The sequence below is a fragment of the Etheostoma spectabile genome, chromosome 8, assembly GCF_008692095.1.
Source record: "Etheostoma spectabile isolate EspeVRDwgs_2016 chromosome 8, UIUC_Espe_1.0, whole genome shotgun sequence".
Taxonomy (NCBI): Eukaryota; Metazoa; Chordata; class Actinopteri; order Perciformes; family Percidae; genus Etheostoma; species Etheostoma spectabile.
In genome coordinates this window covers 3,520,371-3,546,525 of record NC_045740.1, presented here as the reverse complement: position 1 = coordinate 3,546,525, position 26,155 = coordinate 3,520,371, and the positions used below count along the sequence as shown (strand labels likewise).

The window sequence follows — 26,155 nt, the reverse complement described above, 5'->3', positions numbered from 1 at the left end:
AGCAGGAAAGAAAAACACAAATCATGATATATATAGTTATTTTTATTACAATTATCATCTATCTTTGCCTTATATTCCAGTTTGTACATTTATACAGATTACAATGATTTGCTTACAATACAGTGACCCATAAATACACCCCTCAACCAGGCCTTTTAATACACACAGTGTTCCTCTTATGTTAGACCTGCACAAGCCTGGAAGAAAAACATTTGAAGACCTTGGGTCAGAGTCAACATGTCAGTTTCAGAACCCCTTATAGAAAAATGGCTTCGTACCAACTGCCAATAGTTAAATGTTAATGCCATTTTGTTACAAAGCATGTCATGAACTCAAGGGTATAAAAATAGCCATTTAGTTTTTTTTTTAATTCTACAATATATACAGTAATATCTTCACTGTTAAATAAACACACTTTAGATGGTGGTTTATAAATATGCGTTACTCTAAAATACATACTAGTTACTTTTCTGGCATTATTTTCAATGCTATGCACACACCTATGAAGACGAATGAGGACTTGTGTCTTACACAAACACCTGGGTAAATTGAGTGCTGTGAATCATTTAACTGCAAGCAGGCGGTTACTGCATTTTAAACAGTGGACATGAGGCAGAGGTGAGTGGCTGAGCATTACTCAAAGCTAAGGATAGGAAATAAAAGTCTATGAAATTATACAGTTTTTCCCCTTGTGCCCTTTCTTCTTTTTGGACTTAGTCCGTAGGCCATAAGGAGGGGAGGACATGCCTGCCATAGGGCTGGGCAAGTCATCAGTGTAGTAGTGTCTATGGGGCCTGGGTTGAGGGATGGGCTGACCCAGGAAAAAGCCTTCTTCCTCAGAATCAGAGGAGGAAGAAGAGCATGTGGAACACCAGTCATCATCATCCCCATATAGCTCCAGGAACCTCCCCATGGCTTGGCCCTGTAGCCCACAGTCTGACATGACAGCAGGACTGGGGTGGCCGTTGAAGACTTGTTGCCTCTTGGGGCCGAGGGCGTTCCCTCTATGGTCCACTTTGTAGCACATTTGGGCTCTCTCCTTGGGCAGAAGGTTAAGAGCATTGTCAGAGCGAGACTTGCGACTGCGACGCCTCCTGTGATGATGATGGTGGCGACCAGAGGAAAGTTCCTGGCCCTGTTCCTCAAAGTGGTACACCCTCCGGCGAGTCCGTTCACTCATAGGTGGTTGGCGCACTGGGAGGTCACAGTTGCCATTGTCCACCACGTCATCAGAGAACTTGACTTGCTGCGGCCTAGATTGTGAGCGTGTTCTCCTTAGGGCAGGGATGTAAGGTTTGGGTCTGTCCTCTGGGAGAGGCACCTCCTCTTCTTCTGGAACATTTTCCTCCTGCTCCGATACAAGGCTCTTCAGGGAATTTGCACTTCTGTGTAGCATAGAGGAGTTGAGGGTTCCCATATTGCTGGTTTTCTCACAGTCTTCTGTCTCCAGTTCATGAAAGCCTTGCAGGGAATATACCAAAGGTCTACTATCACCATCTACTGAAGCCCCTGGAGGGAAGAGAGAAAAATGATAAAATAGTTGCTCATGGACTTGAGACTCTGTTTAATAAAACAAAGCATTGCCATCCCATAAAATATAATTTTCTAGGATCTGATGCATCATGTCACGTCTACTCACCGGTAATATTGGAGAGTGCCAGTGAGTCCATAGAGTCTCGGACACTCTGATCTGTCTTCTTGAACTCGTCAGTGATGCACTCCAAAGAGTCATTATACCATTGTGGCTCCTCTCCCTGGAAGCCTCCTCCAGCCCCATGATCCAGCTCCAACTCCTGGATCTTTCTGCTGCTCGCCGGACCTGGGTGGCTACCATAGGCAGAATCCCCTAGCCCATCTTGTGACTGGGCCCAGTACATGTCAGCCTGGTACTTCTTACTGGCCAGGCTACCCCTTCCTCCCCCACCACTGCCAGCTTTTGATGACTCCTGCTTCGACTTGGCATCCTTTTCAGTGATCCATAAATCTGTGGGTCTGGAGTCATTGGCTTGCTGAAAGACCTCATGTTCTCCAAACTTTAATAGCAGCTGAGTCATGTAGTCTTCATGCTCAGCCCACTCCTCCTCTTGGTCCTCAGGGGCCTCAGTCTCCTCACCGCGTCCCCTCCAGAAATGCTCATCAGATAAGTTCATGTGGGCAAGCTTGTTGGTCAGGGTGTCGTCAGCGTTTCCACTGAAGCCGGGGAACTTATAGTTGACAGAGGGTGAGAAGAGGAGCGACTGTCGGCATTGATCGGCTGAGCGACTGCTCTTACCCATTCGCACACTGCGGCGGGATTCACGTGAACGTGCTGACTGGAAGGCAGAGTCGGAGGAGTCAGAGGCATGCACGTCTTCCCCGAGGCTGCAGGCCTTGGAGCAGTAAATACGGCCCTGGTGTGGCAGGAAGGGGCAGCCCAGCAGAGAGCTCTTACACTGGGCACAGCTGAAGCAGCATTCAGTGGCATGCCAGTGGATCCCATCATAAGTCATCTGAGCATGATCAACACCTGGAAAATGAGAAATGTTGAGGTGGTTAGCAATACTACTTTAAAGTCTAGACAATCATGACAGATAATGTAATTTATCTCTAAAAAAAATCTGCATCTTACCAATGTGTTCTCCACAGGCCTCACAGTACTCAGCATAGAGAGACTCAAAGCAGCCACAACAGTAGGGTCTGCCGTCCTTCATGATATAGCGCTGCCCCCCCAGGATTGTTCCACATTCAAAGCAGGCAAAATGCTTCATGTGCCAATGGCGCCCCTCTGCTTCTGTGCACTCATCAGCAAAGATAATCTATAGACATAAATGTACACCGCATGAGACAAAACTGCCATCTTTTGCCTTCTTGGCTGTCATCAGTCTATATATTCATGTGGATTTATTCAAGACAGTAGATGTATAAATTAAATGTTATTGCTATCCCAGAGTAATTCTGAAAGGTCATAAACTTCAAACTCTGGATGTTTTTCCTTCACCACATTCTTAGAATTTCAGCCTCGTGGTTTTACCTCGTCGCAGGCTGAGCAGCGTGGTTTGAGTAGCTCAGCATGGTGCCTTCCACAGTGGATCTTTCCATCATGGTAGAAGTAGATCAAATCCACCAGCATTTCGCTGCATGTGGAGCAGGCAAAACATGCAGGGTGCCAGCACAGCCCAGGGCCTGCCCTCGAGGAGAACACTGCCATTTCTCCACCATTGATGTTTTCACCACACTGCAATATGCAGACATGATCAAATGGTTGATTATAACATCCTGTAATGACTATAGTTCCAAAATGTTTTTGTGATAAAATCATCTGAATCCTGCATGTGATTACGTCTATCACACGACTGCATGGATATAGCTGTAACACAAAGCCTAGCTAATAGAAACTAGAGCATCATATTGATGGGGTAAATATGTGGCAAATTCGTTTGTCCTTCTGGACCTGTCTTCCTGACCAGGTCATCAAATGAGGATATTCCTTTTTAAATCAACTACAGTGACTTTGAATTATGAAAACAAGAGAAAGCATGGATTTCTAGTGGAGAGCAACATCAATGGGACTATGTTTTGACAAGGTTTATGGGCGCCTTGTGGCTGTTCAATGATCATTGTAAATTCTAAGTGAAAAACCTGTCATGAGCCTCTCCAAACCACTCAGCAGTGAGGTCAGCATGGTTGCAAGTCCAGCTTGCGTTTAGGGATGAATCCCTTGCATAGCATGTCTGACACTAAGATCTTTATTTCAGGTTTCCCTCTCAGGCTTTAGCTAAAATTGGATTCAGATTATCCAAATAGCAAATACATGTACAGACACCAGGCATCAAATATTTTTCAATACTTTAGGTTAAAAGGGCTTTGGGTTTAGTAAGAATATGGGCTAGATCCTAGTCTTCAAAACAACTTTATACCACAAACACTCTCCCGGTCCTCTGCACAGTTGTAAATGATAGATGCAAGACAAGGAAACTTACATGCTCACAAATGCTGTTCAGAACATTGCGGGGCAGCAGTTTCACTGTGCCTCTCCCCAGTGCTTCCTTCTTCCTCTGGACACTGAACATAAGTAGCTCCTTCTTCTCCTCCTCACTGAGGGACTGGCAGTAACGCACCTGGAAAAGGGTTGTGATAAGTTATGAGTACAAAGGCCAATTTTACAATCACATGCTTTTACATCAACGAGTGGGATTAATTAAAGGTCAAACAAATACTGAAAGAAACCAATCTGCTGTTGGTTTAAGGGACCTTTTCAAATTACACCCCTTTGGGGGACCCAATTGCAAGACTTTCAGCCACTAATAAAGGTTATAAACTTAGGTAAGTATGAAAGAGGGCAGAGTTCATACCAGAACATGCTGAACAAAGGCAACTCTTGACCCCAGCTTGCCCTCCCTACACCCCCTGCATATCTCCACCCACAGTTCCCTGATTGAGAACATAATTTTTACTACAGGCCTGTTTGATGTTTCCCAAACATTAACAAGAGGGAAAGCAGACGTTTACACAAACAAAACCTGTATTTAGAGTGAAATCAAGAGGACGAGTAACAAAGGAAGAAAGACAGCCAAGTTGAACTGTGGTGCCACCATGGTGGTGGCATCACACAAAAAGCCTCTTTCACCCAGCATCCCTCTCTCCTGATGAGCAGTCCTCGTAAAAACCACTGCTATGACAGGAATCCTGCTGGTGGGGGCTCCCAGCAAACATCATAAAACCATCAAGTCAAAAGTCACATTGTGCCCACACTACATGTCTACAAGATTGTGGATCAAAAATCCCCCAGTGTGGTGTCAACGTAAATGCCAAGGGCTCCCATTAGTGGGATGGCACAGAGATGGTGAGGCTGTTAACACTGTGGGTTTTGTGGGAGACAAATAAGGCTACTAAAGAAAAATGGAGTGTAAATTCTCTCTGCAGCCGTGGCACAACTTAGAGGACCTGGGTGGAATTTTATGATACTTGGCATTAGCACATGCAAATGAAATATTCTCACCTCATTATCATGCGGTGGAAGTTGGTAGAGGAGCTGCTTGATTCTAAACTTCTCTCCAGGACTGTTCACATAGGGGATCTTATCCTCAGGCAGACAGGAGAAATATAACTGGACCTGGAGAAATCATGGCATAAGGAGATTAGACATAGAAACCATCTGACACAAAGCCAATTCAGAGAGCCCCAATATTATGTACTAGCAGGACACTGCTGAAAAACATTTAGAAAATCCCAAATGTATCACTGATGATGAGGCAAAAAAAACGTTTTAAGGTTCAATAAATCCCCACACAAGAAAAGTGAAGCCTCTTCCAAAAGACATATTTTCAAGAATGTGTGGTCATCAATCAGAACATATACTGTATGAACAAGTTAGTTCCAAGGAACCAGAGAACGACACATTAATTTGTGACACATTCTGGGATAAGTCTGTGTAAAATCTATGGAAGACTGACTTTGTGGAATCAAAGTGTTTGCTTGAGTTTTTCCTAACCCACAAATCAGCTTTATTCCATAAGCACCACACATAGCACTGATGCCCTTTGATGATGGCACTGGAGAAATAATGTTCTTCATGAATCTGCATGAATCTGCATGAATCTGCATTAAAAGTCAAAACAGGTCAACAGGTCAAACCAGTTTAAAAGTTTTATTTCTCCAGTATCATATGCTTGTCTCTATAGGGACAGGACAAAGCAGCCTGTCACTGTGGCACTTTGACCCTTGGGGCTGACCACTGAAAACTAAACTTTATGAGGGAGGGGCTTTTACAGCCAGCCAGATAAAGAGGTGGGATGTGCTTGTCTTGTGTGTTGGGGGGGGGGTTCCTGCAGCTTTGGCCGTCTGGAGGGGGTAACAGCAATTTACCCTGACAATCAACCTAATGTTTGCCCCCCACCATAAATTATGCATTTCCATGCTGCTATTACCCCTCATCCAGCTCCCTAGGGGCAGCTATCACCTAGACCTTATGTGTGTCTTCACTGTAATGATGACCCATAATACATGGCCCATTCAGGGCAATGGCTGCAGTAAAGGCTTTACAGTTGACCCATGCATTCCTAAAATAAAAGGCTCTGCATGTTTAGGATTTAAGGTTCTCTGTCGCTGCGAACCCGTCCCGTCTTGCCCATCTCTCCCTCATTGCTTCCATGTGTGTTGTTTAAGGGAAGCAATGGAGAGAGATGGAGGAGAGGAGAAACAGAAAGAAAAGAGAGAAATAAGGAGAGAATGGGGGAGACAGGGGGGTAATGCAGCCGATTTGGGAAAAGTGCCACATCACACTGGCTGCCCTGCGGACACAACTAACAGCCCTGCCTGTGTTTGTGGAGGAGAAGGCTTGTTAAAAGACGGCCCCTTGATTCGTGATCCTGCCAGCAGCAGTCAGCTCGCCCCACCAAGTCCTCCTCTTAACAGATCTCTGATAATCACAAGCAGACTTTGCCATACCGCAGTTAGTAAATAAAAGTCCACACATCCTGCTTGTAAGTGACTGCATTGTAGAGCCTGACATGTCTGCATCAAACAAAGGGACCAAGAAAAAGTTTTATGAAATATGTCCTCTGTCCCATAAGTGCCATTATCCAGACACGCTAGTTGGTGTGTTAGTCCGTAATGCACCAAATAGCATTTATCTGGGCCAAGCAAATGGGCTAGAAGGGAGTACAAATCAGGTCAGAGCTGTTTTTACTCTCTGTCTGGAGGATAAACCATTATTCACTGTAGTAACGATTTGTGAACCAATGAAATAGATACCAAAATAAAAGAGATCAATATTGTTCAATATGTTTTCCTTGCAGTACAAGACGGCCAAATCCTAACTAAGCAGGCTTTTTCAAGCTTTTTTTTTTTGCTCACCTGTTCAGGCCTAAGTCCAGGTGGTACCCAGGCGTACTCCTCCAGCGCACAGCCTGAGTCATCGTCGGAGGTGGAGCTGCGTTGGAAGCCAGAGGTCAGCTTACTGACTTTGTGCTCCATCATCAAGTCTCGCTTGCGGGCCCCGCCCTGGAAACAAGCCGCTGACACTGCCGCACTCGACAGACTCATCAGACTCTCTTTTTACTAGACAGACAAAGCAAAAAAAAATGGAAGGATGGGGTGGAGGAAAGAAAAAGAAATTGGGGTAAGGATGGGAAGAGGAGGGAGGATTGTAGACAGGAAAAAAAATGTTGGTTAACAGGCCATTACATAAACCAATCCCCACATAATGCTATTCTCACTCCATCTAATCTAGTTCTCTCAAAACGTAAAAAAAAAATCTCTAATTGTTAACCACTGCCTGAATCACACCATCACTGTCTCTTTCATGAGGCCAGCATCCCCCCTCAAAAGCCCATTATGGTATCTGAGCAAGCTTTTCTTGGTTCACTTCTGGTGATGAGTCTACTTCATAAAGACACTCACAAAGAGAACTATAACCTTTCACTGCTATTGTGGTGGCAGTTAAATATGTACCCTCTTCATGTGGCTTTTGCGGATACAGAGACCATTAGGAAATTCCCAAAGCTTCATGAGGTGACGTCGGATCTCATTATAGTATATAGTTTATAGTGACAATAACAACCAGTTACCTATTCAAAGCTGCTTATATGTATGCCCAGCTTTGGGCAATGTTGCACAGACCTTACATTCCTTCCTATACTGTGATTCCGTTTGACATCAAGTCAAAAGCAAGAACAACACCAGACACTGGCTGTTACATTTTTAGGTTTCACCTTATCTGATGAGCTTGGGTCTGAATGAGTCATCACTCAGCCCGTTGAGGTGCTACGTCATACTTTGTCCCAAGTGGGGCCACCACATGGGATCTGATGCTGGCTTGATCAGTTGAGCCTGAGGTCTGTATAAACACTGGCCTTAAGACAAGGCCACCATATGGGGAATGTCCACAAGCCTGATCTTTCCCTTAATCTCCCCTTTTTCTTTGGGGAATAAAAAGGGGGTTTGTTTTCCAACCTGCTACAGTGAGTGTCTGATCATCCTTTCATCTTTTAGATAGACAGAACAATGCCAGACAGGTGAAGTAGTACAGAAAGATGGATAGAGGAGGATGTGGATGGGGTCAATAGATACTCGGTTGGACACTGCCAATGCAACAGAGGGAGAGAAATAGAGCAGGGAGATCAAAGGCTGGCACAGTGTTCATCTATGTGTGTGGTGGCCATAGTCACTACTGCTTTTCTTTACATCCACACCAGCCATGACTGTACTGCAACAAAGATAGTAACAATATAAACCAGTGCATAAATGGATTAAATACAAAAAAGTAAAAAAACAAACAAAACAACAACAACAAAAACAATTCAGTAATATCTGTTAAATAGCAACATTGTCCTTAACTGCTAACATGTCACAATGCTACTGGTCAAACCAGACCAGGTAAGGAAACTTAACCTGATTCAGCAAGTTATGAACACCTGTTAGTTACTAACCAGATCCCTCATACAAGCCTACTACTCCTACTGTTAGCTTTGCAGGACCAAGCAAACATGGAGATGATGAATGTGTGTCCAGTTGTGGTCATCTCTCACAGGCCGAGGGCTCTAGCTGAGATCAAATGGGAGCCCAGCCAGCGTCCAGCACCCCCCCAAGCCTCTACCCCCTATGTCCGGCAAGGGCACCAAGGGCCGCACAGAGACAGCTGACAAAACCAGACACACTCAAAGCCTTTGAACACCGGCGTGACAGTAAAGGGGCCTGAAAATTTGCGCTCTCTCCTGGAATGATATATATGCCCCTGGGTGTGTGCAGCTCCTATGCACACATGAAGAGGGAATGCACACATTTATGCTGGAGCCAACACTGATGCAGGCGTGCGGACATATAAACACAGGCTACTATAGATACATACACGTAAACCTGTCAGTCAGCTATATGCACATGTACCCTACTTCTTTATTAGTGACAACTTTTTTTTGGAGATATTAGCAAACCAGACCCTCATGTGGATGATTAACTGCTGCACACACAGCATGCCAGAGGCGGCTACTGGCTATTCCTGTCAACCTACCTTCCTCAAGGACAAGTCAGCCCTGTGGCTTCGCCACCGTCGACGGGCATGGCTTCCTCTAGCCTGCCCAAAATTAAGCGTGATGGATAGGGGTGGCAGTGGATTCTTGTGCTTTTTTGGGGCGGAATTCGTGTCTGCATTACACCACAAAGTGTCAAGTTTGGCTTGTCAGATTGGCTTATGACATGTCCCATTAAAACAGATCTGATGTCCTAAACAAAGGTGGCTTTGTGAAGGAATCCACTGAAGACTTGTTCCATCAGAGCCTGTTTATCTCCCTTTAAGTCTTTTTTGTCTCTAAGATGTGTATCTCCTTATACATGACAGTTAAAGCCCTCAAACCCATATTTCAAAACCCCGATTTCAGATGATAGAGGTGGGGGGTAAGAAGACACTCTCTTGTTCTATTAGCATCTATTGACTTGCAAATGAGACCAAAATAACCTGCAAAAATGTGGCCTTGTTTGAGAGTGTCTTGGGTTTCACATGGGAGATAGCTAACTATAGGCAGGTTCAGTCAGGAGCCCAGAGATTCACATTTTATCAGGCATAGACTCACTCGTGCGCTTTCACATGTTGGCCAAGTCACCACAAGGATGTCTCTAACACAGCCAAACCTGACTCACAGGAATGTCAGGCTTGAACTTAAGCCAGGCCCGGAAAGAGAAGTAAAAGATGTACACAGTTAGATGTGAGGCAAAGCGCCTTACAACCACATCTGCTTGCATGCTAATTTTTCCATTAGACGTCTGGCAGTTCATTTCCTCCCAACTTTGCCCAGAACGCTTCCTTAACTTTTTGAATGATGGAAGCACTGAGCCAAATAACTTAACCATGCTTATACTTACTTGCCAACTCACTGATTCATCACTTGTTCTGGCTTTTTAAGTTTTTCTCCCAACAAGGGAACTATGGTTTGTGAGCTTACATTTTCATCTCCCCCTTCTTATTGCTCTGCTCCCCCTGCCCTCCTCCCACACTAGCCAGACCCCTGCAGTCCTGAATGTTTAACAGCCCCTCGCTCTTTTGTAAAGGTGCTTGTTAACATGGCTTTGGGAGCTGCGGCCCTGCATATCTGACTGATCTACCCACAGAGGGCCAGAAGGTGGTGGGGTCGCTGTCAAACTGAGGCTAAAATGGGGTGACTGACATGTATGAAAATGTTAATGTGTCTTGTTCGACAAAAGAGATGAAATGTAAGTTGAGGCAGGGGAAAGAGAAGAGTTGGAACACATGCTTGCTTTGAATGGTTTTCAGTGAATGGAGATTTTAAAACATCCCACAAGATATTGGGAATGAATGAAGTTGCCTGTGTTCTAGAAAAAAAGTGCACAATGACTCTGATAGTCTTGTTGCACATAAGGCTTGTATTCCAACAAGCTCTATATAACAGGAGGTCAATGAACAAGTGGGGGCAAACTTGATTTATTAAGGAACAAAAATAACCAGATTTGTATTCATCCTTAAAAACACTGCAGAGACTGCATTATGTGTTAACTACAGTGTAATGTTATTTATCACTTTGTGGGATAAAAACTTCTCACAGGACCTCATACTGTGACTGACCAATAAATATAGCCGTCAGTGACATTTTTAAAGAGTTTTCAGCAACACTTTAACTAGAGTGCCCCCAAAATCCTGACACTGGAGCAATGGATTAACAGCCCTTGAGAAATTGCACAGGGAAAATAAGCAGCTTCTGGTCTGAATTACTGTCTATATTCCTCTAGTAAGTGGATGATGGACATGCACACAACCCAACACAGTGCACTCTGTCAGTTTGGACTGGCCCAACATGTTTAACTTGGCTCCTGCAAGCTCAGCAATGCAGGCTAGGCTCTACTTCAAGAGAAAAACAAGAATTTCTGTTCAAAATCCTTGCTTACTTGAGCTTGAACTGAGACACATCTGTTTTTATGTCAGAAGAGATAAGCCTTAACTTGCAGCATTTTATTGCTCCCTGTATATACAAATATCTATGAATGATAGTCTGTCAACTGCTGGCACCTAATATGTTGTATCCCTTGAAAAAAAAAAAAATTCAGAGTGATCTTACAAACTAACATCATCATCGTCCAATGCCAGATCCAATTAGTTAGACAATTAGATCTGTTTGTGACTCAGCAGCTTCACACGTATAGCTAAGTAAATCAGCATTTTAGATTAAACTTGTAATTGAATGATCTAATTTACTAACTAACCGTCATAAACTCAAAAACTGAAAAACAAAACGGGGTGTTCATTAATGGCATTTCTGCCTGCAGAAGAATTGAATCCAATCAGATTAAAAATGCAATTGTGGAAAAGCGGCTGGAAAGTCTGAGTGTGACTAACAGGAGATCCGGAGAGGAGCTCAGTTTAGCAGTGTTGAGGTGCTACATGGCTGGAGTTTGGTCAGCTTATTGAAGCCTCCTTTCATGGCCAGAGGAGTGTTTTTTCAAGACCAAATGGATGGGAGTGACATCCCCACAGAGATCTACACTATGGGGACCACCTGCATGCACTGGCCAGACTGAACTAAGATTCAACACACAAGTGCTGCTGTCACAGAGTGGACATCAAACACATTTACATCCCAGTAAATTCAGTTTGCAGTATAGGGGACCTTAAATCAACTTAAATTTGAACATTGGCACCCTTTACATCATATGAATGAAAAAAAGTCCTTCTGAAGGCAGATTTTGACTTTAGCAAAAATCTGATGTTGCACAAAACTCCATCTATACATGTAATGTGCTGTATGTCTTGTGAATCATGCAAAACAAAGATTAATAATTGAACAACCCTCCAATTAAACTAAATAATCCAAGAGACTTTGTGCACATGGGTTCACTTTACAAATCACCATCGGGGTCAAATAAGTTCTAGTTCTAGTAGAGAGATCAGGATTAGGTATGGTATAATTCTCTAACATCTCTACTTGCTAGTATTTGGTTTTCAGCCTCACTACAAACAAAATCCATTCCTCAAAAAAACTAAAAACAGATAACATATTCAGTCATTTCCCTGCTTGTCTTACCTCAGTGTAGGTCAACTCTTTTGAGGCAAGCAGAAAAAAAGGATCTTATAATCACAATATCCAGTCCTAGATTATTCTTCAGCCTCCATGTCTATATTCAAGATCCTCAGCACTCTATTTCCAGGACAGAAGCAGTCAGCCTTCTCTACCAGAGCTGTCAGCAAAGCAACAGCCCATATCAAAGCTGGGACTGTAAAACGTCAGTGAGATGTCTGAGTGCGTGGGAGAGTGTGTCTGAGAGAGGTGTGTGCGTGTGCGTGTACATGAAGGAGCTCAACCAGATGGTCATCCCACCCTTGTCTCTCTCACCCACCACTCCTCCTCCTCCCTCCCTCCCTCCCTCCCTCCCTCCCCCAACCCAACCCCCCTAACCTCAGCCCGGCCCCTTAACCTCTGAACAGCCAGTCACGGCAGGGTATGGAGGAGCGAGGCGTCTCCCCTCGTACTTCAAACATGCTTCCAAATGAGCTCCATGCAGCTCACTATGCTTTTAAGTAGCACATCAGTGATGGCAGAGCTCGTTTTACCACACTGACCGCCTCATCTCCACAGCAGCTTTCACATGACATTATTCGTTCTCCTTCCCTAAAAACAGCTCAAAGATGTGGGAAAGGTGGTGAACATAAGAGTCAGCACTTGGTTTATCTGGTTTGCTTCTCTTCTCTCGTGCACTAAAATGTCACAAAGTTACAGAGAGCTGTTTGCTAACTACAGCTTTATTATTACAGAGTGATTGTAGGATCAGGTGAATAAAAGATGCTATTTTCATCCCACTATTAAAATATTTGCTTCCTTCCTTCTACAACGACCATGGCTCAGCCTTACATAAGCCTTCCCTATAACTGAACATGATGTCAGCAAGTCTAAATTATCAGTCCGGTTCTCAAGCCTTTAAGATGACTCACAGAAGGCCTTTACAAAGGAATGATTTGAACCACTAAGCTGTAAATATCTGTTTAACATTGTCTGCACGAAGGTTAAAAATGTCCCACATTGTTCAGCTCAATGCAAAATGGATAATGTAACTAAGTAATGGGAATCCCAATGGAGACACCCGACTTCACCAAAATTTTCTCAATCTGCTGCTTTTCTTTGTCTTTTTTATAACAGTACACTGAATTTCTTTGTGTGTAAGACTGTTGCTCAGACAAAACAAGATATTTGAATACGTCAACTTAAGCTCTGGAAACTTGTCTTGGGCATTTTTAGTTGCAAATATAATGCAGTTGTATGTATCTTCCTATCCCAAACGTGAATAACCAGGCCCAATATTCAACATCTATTCAAACAAACTTTCTATTTGCCTTTATTATGTACTGGCAGGGCAGGAGCTTTAAATAGAATCATAAGCCTGTTCTAGAAAACCCAAATGTACATATATTCACCCGGAACCCATCCAGGAAAACTCCCCGGGATGCAGTTGACCTCTGGCTCTCCTTCACCTCTGCAGGGATGTCAGAACGTGATTCTCTTCCTGTTGCTTCAGAAAACAAAAGTGACCAGTTCAGGTCAAACTCTGGACAGTTGCACTTTTTGCATCCTTTTGTGGTTGTTTTGGTTGCAATGTCAAAGTGTTACTTTCTCCCAAAAGGACATGTTTTATAGTGAACATAATTGTGTCTAAGAGAACTAAAAGGTTTTTCCATCCTTTTCAACACAAGGGTGAACATACTTTAAGACTGTGAAACAAAGCAATAGAACATTTTACTAGGAAGCAAGGAATCTATTAAACAGCTAGAATTGTGTTCTTTATTAACATTTTAGAAGCTGTTTAATTTTATGGGGATGACGTCAGGATGTAACACATGCGGCCAGCATTTACACTGTGGGGTGTTTAAGTGGGGCAATACTAGTATGTAGCAGAAGCAGTGAAATTGTTTGAAAAAAATGTATGTTCACATAGCATTAAATGGAACAAGCTCGATGGAATATTTGATTTACATGCACAATTCTGCCAATTGTTTAATTATTTAAGACAAATACACAGTATATTCAAAGCTACTTTGCTGCAACGTTCACAGTCTCCTTTAATCAGATCACAGCTCATAGCTGATATGTTAACTTAGGACAGCACAACATCATTGTCTATATGCTAACTGGTCAGAAAACCTAGTATTGTTTAATCAAAATATCAGAAAAAAAGAAGAGCAAAAACATGGCCACTCATTCCTGGTTTAGCACACCTTTCATGACTGACAGCATGTGACTTTGCTCACCCACACACCTCATATTCACACCATTATGTGTTAAAATATCATAGTGTGGGTGGTGAATGGTGACCGTCATTTCACTGACATTTAATAAAAAAACAAAAAAAAAAACAGCTTAGCCTGTGTTGATGAACGTTTTATCCAAACCAGGAAAAACACGATTGAATAAATCGATATTCTGGGGCTTATATACTAGTATTTGGTATTTGGGTGTCTGCATGTACCATTGGAGTGTGGACAAAGCCATTGTAGCAGCCAAGGCCAGGGGGGAGAGGCAACCTTTCACAGCAAAGCTCAGGCCTTTGTGCTGGTCCAAATGACTCTGAAGCCTGCTCTATTAGCAATTCTTAGAGGGGAGGGACAACACAGCATCCTGTCTCTGCGGGGTGCATTCATGAAATGCAAAGTTAAGATGGTAAACTAATCTGGACAAAAGTTGCAGAGCTTATATATAACAGAATTGTGCCCAAATTACTTATAATGTAGAAAGGAATCACCTGTTTTGTAATCCACTTATAAAGGTAAGGGAAACAGTTCTTCTCATTTCAAAGTTGCAGAAGAAAGTTAACTAGTAGATTTAAAAGTGTGAAGAAGTAATTGCAGATATCTCTGAAGTTCAAATGTGGAAACATCGTATAGTGGAATTTTGTCAAAGAGAGTAGGTGGCCTTTGGCATGAACTAATGCGGGGACAACTATTTAAAGGCATCTGTGGATTATCATTATGTCTCCTAAATAGGAACCTGAATCAGAATAACATCATCCTCAGTCTCATTCAGAGATCGCACAACTCTATAGTTAGAGGTAGCTGGCTGCACAGTTCAAGGTTTGCCTCGGATGGTTGAATAATATAAAGTTGGACAAGTCATGCATCCCTGACCTTTGACCTTAGAGAGCACCAGATGACCCATAAATCTATGGCCCCAGGGCTTTACGGGTCATTCCCCTGTCATAGCCACAACGACCTGAACAGCACCTCACACCTGGTCTGCACCTTCTCACCGCTATAAAAAGAGGAAAAAAAAAACGCCCCATGCAGCGTGGTAGCAGAGGTGAGCAGCATGCCCTGACAATGACAGGTACAGAGTTGTTGGTCATCAAAACCAATGCCCAACAATAAAGCTGCATTCTTCTCTGGTCCAAACACGTCCTCGAAGAAGGGGACCCATAAAATGAAGCATCTAGTCAAAGCCAAACTCTGTAGCTTACAGTACGCATGTAATCCCCATGTGAAACATTGTGTACAGATGGACACTGGCAGGAATTAAAGTCTTAAGTAGCCTGTTTAAAAAAGATAAATTTAAGTCCCAAGAAATGCCATAAATTGGGGTACCAAAGGATGCAAAGGGAAGGTCAGTCTCTAACTCACCGTCATTGATGACCATTGTTGAGAACAGCTCTCACTGGTATGTGAGCTACCTTATAAAAAGTAGGCATTCTCAAGGTTTAAATGACTTGCCAACGGGTATTAGCAGGACACAGGCCCAACAAAAGCCTCAGTTATAAAGGCCAATAAAAGCCTATCACTCTACTGTAACAACAATCCTTTTTACACCCTGAAAGAGGGAGGAAAAGGTCAACTGGTGGAGCAGTCAGCGCATTGATATTGACTTAGCTAGATTGGCGCTGACAAACTCAGGTCAGACAGTGGGCTTGTTAGCCCTATAACCCTCACATAACCCCTTTTACTGTTTCACTCTGGAGGCAGCTGAGGGCAACGCTTAGATCTAAGCTTAGTTTCTGACAGGAGACATTTGTAAAATATTAAGGAGAAATATATTCTCACTTGACACTTGACCTCACTAAAGATCATGTGTTTCTCAAGGGCGCTGAATAGTAAAAATCTAAATGAAAAAAGGACAGGATTCAAGGTTTATTGGATTGAATTACTTCTGAGCTTTTCAACTCTAAAATCTAATTTCTTCCCAAACAGCAACAAAAAAAGTCACATTCCTTAAATCCTGAGTCCAAAACCATGCTGTCTGTGTCTGATTATTAAATTACAGTTTGTAACGCTTTTGTATAAAACCAACAACATGATCTTGTTAAGTTGATGATGTCACTTTGAATAGCTCTGATTTCATGAAAGCAATCTAGGAACCTGTTACTTATGTACCTATTCATTTCTGCTTCTATTTAATTTGCGGTGCCCCTGTTGTGTCAGGTATTATGTAGTGTGACAAGAATGTCCAGTTTCCATAGAATAACCTGTAATACATGACATAACACCTCGCTGCTGAACAAAGCCCTGTGTCAGCACACTGGTAGTTTCTTCCCTTTATCAAAAGTACACCACTGTCTGCTTTGCCAAACATCACAGAGATGTACGATTGGGACGGCTCATATTTCACCCTCAATTTGACACCCTCTCACCTAGTTGTAAAAGCCGAACTTCATTGGGAACAATGGGAAGTGGTGTGACAGAGCTCCTGAGGCTGTTAAAGGGAGGAAGCCCCTTTATTTGAGGACACTATAACTCAACAAAAGCCTGTGGCTGTCTACACACAGAGCGGGCCGAGGATGAATGGGCTGCTCTAACACTACTCACTAGCACTGACAAAAGCACTGGATCAGCAAAGGGCAAAGCCTGTCATGTGTGGTCTCCGTGGACAAACTGAGAATATAGATATACAATTACAAAACCGCCCTATAAACACCTTAAACCAATGAGTTCAACCAACAGGTCTCTGTTTTCACTATCATGTTTTATTTCTTCATTGAAACTTTAAAATTCAGTCAGGTTTTCCTCGGCCTTCATTGCCATGCTGTGTGATGCAGCACTCTGTTAATGTCCGGGTTTAACCTTTTACGACTTCACTACATTTTTAGCTTATGACCTCACACTTTCAGAAAATCTAGCACACCACTTAAAGCTCACACCTCACACATCTGGGCTGTTCTCCTCAACTTTCTCACAGTTCAACAGTATATCCTTCATTTGGCAAGAAAAGTATTTCCTGTGTGTTTCCAGCCCTGGGCTCAAACAGACACATGAATGAGACCGCCGAAACAAAACAGGCAATACTCGGGCATGAGTGCACAAGCAAGTCGCTGTAGAAGGAGAGGATGCTGTGTTTTTTTTGTTTTTTTTAAGGAAGAGAAAGTTGGCAATTTCCACACGTGGAAGCATTTTCCTGAGCTGCACGGCTTCAAAAGGCAAACCATGGAATCCAACAATACGCTGAAACAGTTAAGAGCTGCTCAGTCAGGATCCCACTAATGATTAACATTCCTGGAGAAACACTCCGTTACAGTCTTTTTAGAGCATTCTAATTAAACACATGCTCCAGTGCCACAGCACAGAGGGAACTCTGACCACTGAGAGCGGGGACGCTTCTTTCTAGCTCTGCTTAATTGGACACAATTTAAGTCATTTAGGTGGTAGTAAAACAGCAGAAAGAGCAGAGGAGAGGCCCAATGATTGCTCCTGTAAGGCTCTCTGTTGCTGTGATGTTGACCCTTTCACCTCCTCATGTGAAAAAAAATCGAGATCTATTCTCTTTTTGACTTTTGACAGTTTATCGAGGCTGGTTTTATACGTGTGTCTTTCAGAAAGGACAACGAGGTTACATGTTTGGAGGTCTTACATCTTGGGAGGCCCACTTTTATATGTGCATCTGTTTGCCACATTGAGTTGCTTTTTCCCTGTTCTTTGTGGCTTATACATATACTTTTTGACACTTAGGTGATATATTGTCTATAATGAATTGCTGAGACACCATCTTTTTGCACGGTATACCAGAATGATAGCATGTATTAGGAAACAAGTTGAGCAACTAAATGGTAACATTTGACTTCTTCCACTGTTTAAGCAGTTTGTTGACTCAGATTGTTCCAAGACCAATAATGGTTGGATGATTAAAACATTTATCTTGTCACATTTTTGCCCATGTTGCATTATGTAAAGTTCCTTTAAGAAAGTATGAACCGTTGGGCAACCTATCGGCTTGAAGGAGCAGTGTGTAGGATTTATGGGGATCTATTGGCAGAATATAATATTAGTTTATATCATCTGAATAATGAATCGTCATATCTACATAGTCAGCGGTTCCTCTTCCATGGAGCGTGACATTTTGCACTGCAATTTTTTTTAATTTTTTTTTTACACTTCCCCAGAACAGATGAACCAAACACAACAACTATCTAAAAAAGTTTACCTGTTACCCAAAGGACACTGTAGATTACTACATGCTTGGAAAGGAAGCGATAAGGGATGGGGTATATGGTATACGGTTTGTTGCAATCTACAACCTCACCGCTAGATGCCACTAAATCCTACAAACTGGTTCTTTAAATATTTAAAGCCCTGACCATGTAATCGCAACCTGATTTGAGTCTTATTTGATCTTACATGTTGTTGCAAGCAATTTCATTTCCTTTCCACTCTCTTTTATCTACTTATTTTATTCTTATGTAAGACAACAAGGCCAGTGATTGCTGTGACTTTAACAACTTGAGTTAATGGCCTGCCATGACTGAATGAATAATACTGCTGGCAAAACACTGAATTGTAAAATAATATTTACAAAGGAACTATATTTAATGTGAATTGATACCGTCCAGATACCAGGTCCAAGAGCACATACGTAAGCTTGCCTGTGGACAAAAGATTACATGTGTAAACTGAGTGTGTATGTATGTATGTGTGTGTGTGTGCGTGCGTGCGTATTCAGGTATAGTCAGATCCAATCTGAATCCTTCAGGAGGCCTCACTCAGTTTAGCAGATATATAGGCCAGACATGGGGTCATTATTGCCCGGGATCTGTGTGTGTGTGTGTGTATGCATGTGTGTGTGTGTTGGCACAATATGTGTGTGCAATGGAAAAAGGGCACAACTGGCGGCCTTATCACCCCCCAATTAAGGATACCAGTCCCGCAGAGCAAAGCTTATTCTTAGTAACCTCACATGTAATACGCCTGTTTCTGTCAGCATCAGTGTGTTATTTTTGGAGCTGCTAATACTGAGGTCACTAATGACACCAAACCCTTTTCTGCATCATGGGCCAGCATAAAGGAACATGTCACAGAGTGGGCATATACGCTGTGTGTGTCCTAAAAAATAACAACCCTTTCTATAAAATGCGAGATGCCTTTTCTTCAAGTTTTTTTTTCCTTTCCAACATCACAAAACATTCTCCCTAAATGGTCAAGTGTGTGTGTTTGGACCGAATGCGCACACACACAGATGTACACATCTGGTGAGCCACTGCTCTTGTTTTCTTTGGGAGCCCAGCCCCGAACAGGAAGACAGTGTGAGCACAGCAAACAAAATCCCAGCTCTTTGAACAGGCCTCTCACTAGGAGCTGCCGTCAGGTTGTTGTGGCCAAACAAACTGTTTCTGAGTCAGCTCAGTGGGCCCATTGTGGGCCTCAGGCTGCTTCTCTGCAAGACATGTCCTCAGTTGGCCTTTGTCAATATTGACCCATCTGTATGTCATCCTACAACATCGGCCTTTACTGTGGTATATTTGCAACTGATACTAATAGGCTTACATTCCCTCTGTGTAAAGAGAGGAATTCTAATATAAAGTAGTAAATGCTAATCATGACTCTTAATAATAGCGGTGAAAACATGCAGTAAATATGAGAGAGTGAAGGTGGTAGAAAACTTTGACAGTCGCTTGACCTCAATGTCACAAACCAATTCGGTGACAAATGCATTTAAAAATGGCATTTGAATATGATTTTTGATAAATAATATTGGACGGAAAAGTAATGCTTTTTATAAATGCCTGATAGGAAGTCATTCAAAATTAAACTTCCCATTTGAATTTTAGTTGCAACATAAAATTAAGAACAATATGTTTATGTCCTGGCCTTGCACACCTTTCTGTTTTACACGTGTTTAATTACTTGAGTTTTCAATGCCAACATTAACTGATTTTGAAGCAAAATGCCAAATGGCCCTGACATGGCCATAGGCAGAAAAGGCAGTCAGACGGACTGCTTCCCCGAGTTAGCCAAAAAAAGAACCTCGGAACACACCGATGCCAACTGCCAACGGTAGTTGATTGGATGAACGCGTCATGTGGGACTGGTATCTCTGGAAATTCAAGACAGACTGTCATTGCGGCTTGTTCAGATGAACAATCAATCTCATATTTTACTAAAATAGTTCACTGAAACGTGTTTCTGAAAACATTTTAAGCAATAAATAGACCATGCAGTTGCATCGGCCTTTATTTCAGATTGACAAAGGTCAGATTTTCGTCAGATTTTGAGAGAGTCTAGTCAAGCACATCCCGCCCCTCAATTCCAGGTTAGCACTCCACCTATCAGATTGGTCATTTGAGTCCAACTGCCGGCAGAAACCGCCTTCCGATCGAGCATGTCAGGTCGACCAAAATGAAGGCCGCCGGCCCCTCCGACGGACGACGGCACGGAACACACGGAACAGACCCGAGTCACCGACCTCGCCAGACTGTCCGTTGGCCGATTATCGGGTTAGTGTGTCAGGGCCTCAAAACTGATGCATTCTTATATCTTATATCTGGCCCCCCTGCTTTGCATGAAATTACTTTGGCTGTATCCCAACCATCATAAAGACAAGCACATTAAAGTATGCACAATGTAGATGGACTTGCAGTGGGTCCAAACATTGTTTTGAGCAATTGTAAATCGTGCCAGTTGTTATAAATTTCCAGTCAGCTTCACTTCCAGACCTGTTCTTGATATCCAGCCCTGTCAATGTGCACCACTTCTGGAGCTAAACTAATGTAATGCTTGAGATAAAATAAGAAGGGGTCTCATGTACATGCAGTATCTGGTGATATACAGAGCACTTGTTATTCTTGGATCCCATTAAGGAATTATCTTTGAATTAGCTCACATGAAAAATGCCTCCGTTAAAAAGAAAAGGAAGAAGAAGCAGAGGTTTAAATCTTTTCCAGTGTGAGCCGAAAGAGGATAAGGTATTTATTTATTGCTTTGTGATCTTTTTAATCTTCTTAAGATGTATTTTAGGAGTTATGCAAATTGGTTCTCACGATTAAATCCAGCACTGTGTGTTTGTGAATTCTCTTGTGTGCATACATTTCTTTCCAAACTTAAATTATGCCATCATAAAATATGACAGGAATAACGTTTTAATGAGGAAATGTTCTGAGAGGACTATTCTGGCGGACTGTCCCCACTGTCTGAAACTGTAACTTTTCCAAAAAAATCTTAGAAAATACCTTTGTTGTCAGTCCAAACCCTGTTGACCTTTTCTATATCATCCACGCTTACTGACTTCACCGCTGTGACAATGCCAACAGGAAAGGAGGAACAAGAGCCACAAGAAGGGGAAGGGTGTGTGTGTGTGTTTTGCATATTCCCAGCCGTGGGTCCGGAAAGCTTTGGCTGAATCCCCTGTTGTGTGCTGGGGAAATGAGCTAGGCTTTTTAATGACTATCTCAGGGTAATATGTTTTCTTTTGCTTCTAGCCCTTGATGATGTGATTGCTTGGATGGATCCCTACAGACGTGGAGGTCAGAGGAGAAGACACCCTCCTGCAGTCGGCCATGTCTGTATCAGACTGGGTCAAATGAACTTTCCGATAATAACCATCTTTGTACCATGCACCATGGCTATCATGCAGGATCCAGAGCTGAGCATCATGCCTATACATGGTGGTGGTGATAACAAAACATGTGTGTCAAGTATGACTTTCATCATAGTGGTGGTCTGATGGTTAGTCCCGCAATTATGCCATGTGGTTCCCAGAGATCTGCTGGGGCATTAAGCTCCAGTGTGAGAGCCAAACCCATTTTCCTCTAACATCATCCTGCATCTCCTAATAAACAGAGTTGTGCCTGGAAGCGCTAAATCACTAGCTACCTTTAATCACTTTAGAATAATGCTTTGCATGTGGATTCAATGTGTGCCACTGCTGCAGGCGCTGAGTCTCATGTATGATGCCGTTTGAAAGTTACAGGAAGGAGAATTTTACAGCATGGCACAGACAGCAGTAATCCACAGTGGTTATCCTAATTTCTACAACAGCAGTGTAACAGTGCCCTACATTTGACCATCCAGGCCACCGTCCATTCAGCCGAGCCCAGTGACCACAGATTCATGGACCACCAGCGTTTAAACAAGCCATATTTCATCCAGCCTCCTGCCAACATACCACAAACAGTTTACAGTCAATGCGCTTTGCTCTCTGGAGTTTGTCTATTGGCAACCCGACTCCATGCCACATCTCCCCATCCAGAGTCTTGAAAGACTGGCGTCCTCTGACAGATCCTCACAACACACGGCCCTGTCCCCGTCTGCTTTTAGTCCTGCTGTAGTGAGCTGGACCGCGTCTGGGGATAAAAGGCTGCCAGAGTGTTTGGCTTCCAGACGATTTACACGGACGCAAGGGTGATTCATTCTAGCTTTGCACAAACAGACCTGTGTGTACATTTCACTGGTACTGGGCTTTTTAAATCAACAGTGGGAAACGTATACACACGGGCACTGGGACTTACATTCTGCTCATTCACACTCAGCTGGGTGTCTGTCTGTAGGTGTCAGAGAGTGTATGCGCATGGCAGCTATACACACATATAGGTGACCACTTTGTCTCTGTCCATGTGCTTCTCTCGGACGCATGCACGCATGCACACACAAACACACACACACACACACACGCAACAACATCCCCCACTTTTTGTGCCTGAGACTGGCTAAATGTCTGCGATTTGTCTCCAGCTCCACCACTCTTGCTGTGCACTAATGTAAAGGCACACAAGTATGCTAATGTTTAGCTAAGTCCTGTAGTCGAAAGGTACATTTTGTGTTTCATACAAAAACCAGGCCTTTTCTGCTGCTGAGTCCTACATCCTCTGTGCACTTTGGTACTCAAATAAACCATCAACATATTCCACGTTTATTAAGCGAGCACTCATAAACATCCAGTTGGGAGAGGAGGATCAGGAACGGTTTCTTTATGCTCTGTCCAAGAAAATGTATGCAAAGGCCAGCTATTTTATTTCCTTCTGTTCTTGTGTTCTCACATGTATAACAATATGCTTTTAAAGTCTTTTGATACTATTAATGGTACCTTTGATTCAATTCGGGGCTTTGGAAATGAGATGTGAACAAGTGCAGTGTGACATGTGGAGCTGCTCCAAAAACACCACTTCTAAATCATTTGGTCTATAAATAACTTGATATTCACAGAGAATTCTCACCTGCAGCAGATTATTGAAAGTAAGAGCTCAGTTCACATCTCCCCTACAACAAGCCTTTCCTGCTAGATCATCTATCTGCAGCTGTGAAGCAAGAGACCCAGATTTGAACAGATATACATTATGTTGATACATCCAATAACAGTTTAGAATATGTATGACAACACAGAACTTTTATTTCTGCATTAGATGCTGGGTCTCAGATATAGGCCTTCATTTTGTATGCCAGTACTTACAATGGCTTGTGTTGAACAGCTGTCTTTAGCTTACACAAAACCTCAAAAGTGATTTTGTTTACTCTTGTTTTGATAAATATGTGAAGTAGTTCAGGTTGTAAAGACAAGACTGCTGATGAGTTTCTGAGACTCCTTGGCAGTGAAAGCGTCAACCTTTATTCTAGCCACTAGGTGACACCACCACCTTGGTTCTATGCTCTGTCCCCTCTGTGTTTCTGTCCACAACACTCACACTCACTCAGAGTATTTCTTTCAGTATCCTCTTTCTTTACTGGCCAAGGACAAACAAATACCTCTGATAGCATGGTTAAAAGTGCTGCAATCATGGATGGATGTGACCACATTTCCAAACAACTTGTGGTGCAATTACAGCAATATTTTGACCTGGTGGATTGCACTTTGAAATTAAATTGCTGACATTGTGCAGAACCTGCATTTCCTCCTTTGTACTCTCAACATGCTCCAAGGTGTAATTTAATGTATTTTAATCCATTTGACTTGTGTAGTCCTGCAATACCTCAAATTACTTCCACAAGCTATCCCTCGTGTCCAAATAAAGACCATGGCATTTCCTGAGTCCTTCCTCTCACCTAGCTGTCAGGCTTCAGAATTGTTCTGGTATCAGCAGTCATCTGTTTCTGTCAGCTGTGGTCATAGTAGCAGATTTTAGGCCAGTCTGAATTCCCTTTTTTTGTGTGTTTGGTCTGAGCCAAGTGGGTATGTCATTCTGTCAGCCCCCAAGGGACATAATGGTTTAAAGTGATGTCTACTGTGTTCCTACGAGAGCAAAATATTATCTTAGACTGCCTTGGTAAAACATAAAAGTAACTGTTCTCCTGTGCCTTGTAGGTTTTGCACTTTCTGTCACAGCTGAGAATGGAAATGTTTGAAACTTGAGGGTGTGTCATTGTTCTCCAAAGGAAACGCTTCATGGCATGTTTAGCTCTGCGCAAGGTCCACAAGGAGTGATGAATTCACTCAAGCAGCATGCAGGGTTCTTTTTTTTTAAAAAGCTGACTGCACTGCAAACATGCCCTCATAATAAGTTCTCTATGCTCATGCTCAATTTCATTTTTCTTTAGATTTTTATCAAGAAACAGTGCAGATCACACTCTCAGGGGGATAAAACCTGACGCAAGAAAGTTCTCTAAAATTTGATTTCTAGTTCAAACAAGTTGCTAGATGTATTCATTTACTTAAATAAAAAACTTTTTTTTGCAGCTAGTGCAATTTTTTGGTCAAGCCATTCCTTATCCATCATGGTTGGACTTACATAAAGTGAGAGTGACTTCTCATACTGTAGCCTATGTGGCCAGGGTTCTTGACCACATTCTCCCTCACTCAACAGCACTCTTGACAGCTATGGAGCCTTGCAGTGGCGGACAAGCGGCGGTCACGAAGTGCCGAGCAGTTGTCACCAAAGTGACAGGCGACAGCTGAGTCCATACATCTGGAGGCCAGGGGGGACTCCACACTTCCACCCGTCTCTGAACCAAGCTTTTTCAGCGTCAGAGAAATGAGGTTAACATGCAGGGAAAGTGAAATGGTGCTGCGTAAAAGCGCAGAGGATTGTAAAATGAAAGCCAGTGTGATGACTTTTGGGGGCTGACACAAGTAGCCTCTATAGCACTGTTGGGAGTTTTGCTGTTTTATCTAGGCTACTATATATTGTTGAAAGGGCTTTTTTTTTTTAATCAAAACCACAACAATGAGGTCGAATCTTTCTTCACCACTACGAAAAACCTGAAAATAAAGTGACTACAACAATACTAAATATAGACTGGTGCAACGTAGTGAAATTATTTTAAAAGCGGCACCGAATTCTGAAATAAAGTAAAAAGAAACAAAAAGAAAAAAAGAAGAGTTAAAATGCTCACCCCAAAAGCGTTCAGTCGCAGTGAACAGAGGATCCAGAACCAATATTCCTGAAGTGAGAAAAGCGTTTCACGCTGCGTCTCATTGGCATACGATGAAAAGTCCAGAGAGGGTTCACCACTATGCCGCAAAGCTAAACCCGGAGCTGTGCAAAGCGATAAGCTTAAACTCCAAATACTGGCTGCATTGGAGAGGAGCGCTGAAGGAGCCTGGTCTGACTTCACCCGCTGTCACCACATCTCAGTCATTACAGCGGCGCACGGTGCGCTATGGTGTTCCTCTCGGCCGTCACAGTGGAATGACATTAGCGTTGCTCCCTGCCTATTGGCTTAAACAAGCAGCCCCCACCAATCCTGGTGAGACGGTCCAGTCTGGAGCTCAGTGGACAAATGTTCTTGTGAGTTTAACTCCTGCTGCTACAGCGGGGAGTTCCAGAAGTGTTTGCGTAATTTAAGTTTATTAAAACTACTAAGTGAGTTAATCTTCCTCTGTTGCCTTTACCTACAGGCTGTCCTTACCTTTATGTGAACTTTTTACATTATCAAGGCTATATAAAACACATTGTGAACTTAAAAATGTGATGTTTCTCTGTTTTGAATATTAACAACTCCACTAATTCATGTTCAAAAAACACTAAGACTTGTGGGCGAATACTTTGTAACCAGGTATCGAAA

The 26,155-nt window shown here is 42.8% G+C and overlaps 1 protein-coding gene across 2 annotated transcripts; it reads right to left on the bottom strand.

The window, feature by feature from the left end:
* Nucleotides 1-21: 21 nt before the first annotated feature.
* On the bottom strand, nucleotides 22-25,848 carry prickle1a (prickle homolog 1a). Of its 2 annotated transcripts, none has more exons than XM_032523570.1 (8): nucleotides 25,484-25,848; nucleotides 6,835-7,038; nucleotides 4,979-5,092; nucleotides 3,960-4,097; nucleotides 3,011-3,214; nucleotides 2,609-2,795; nucleotides 1,640-2,506; nucleotides 22-1,509 (listed from the first exon to the last, which is right to left on the bottom strand). In XM_032523570.1, exons 2-8 carry the CDS (start codon nucleotides 7,021-7,023, stop codon nucleotides 665-667), a joined length of 2,544 nt encoding a protein of 847 aa, XP_032379461.1. In that variant the 5' UTR covers nucleotides 7,024-7,038; nucleotides 25,484-25,848; the 3' UTR covers nucleotides 22-664. The 2 variants fall into 2 exon arrangements, with proteins under 2 accessions (XP_032379461.1, XP_032379460.1); XM_032523569.1 differs by lacking the exon at nucleotides 25,484-25,848 and adding an exon at nucleotides 12,006-12,257 and having other exon boundaries at nucleotides 665-1,509.
* Nucleotides 25,849-26,155: the final 307 nt, after the last annotated feature.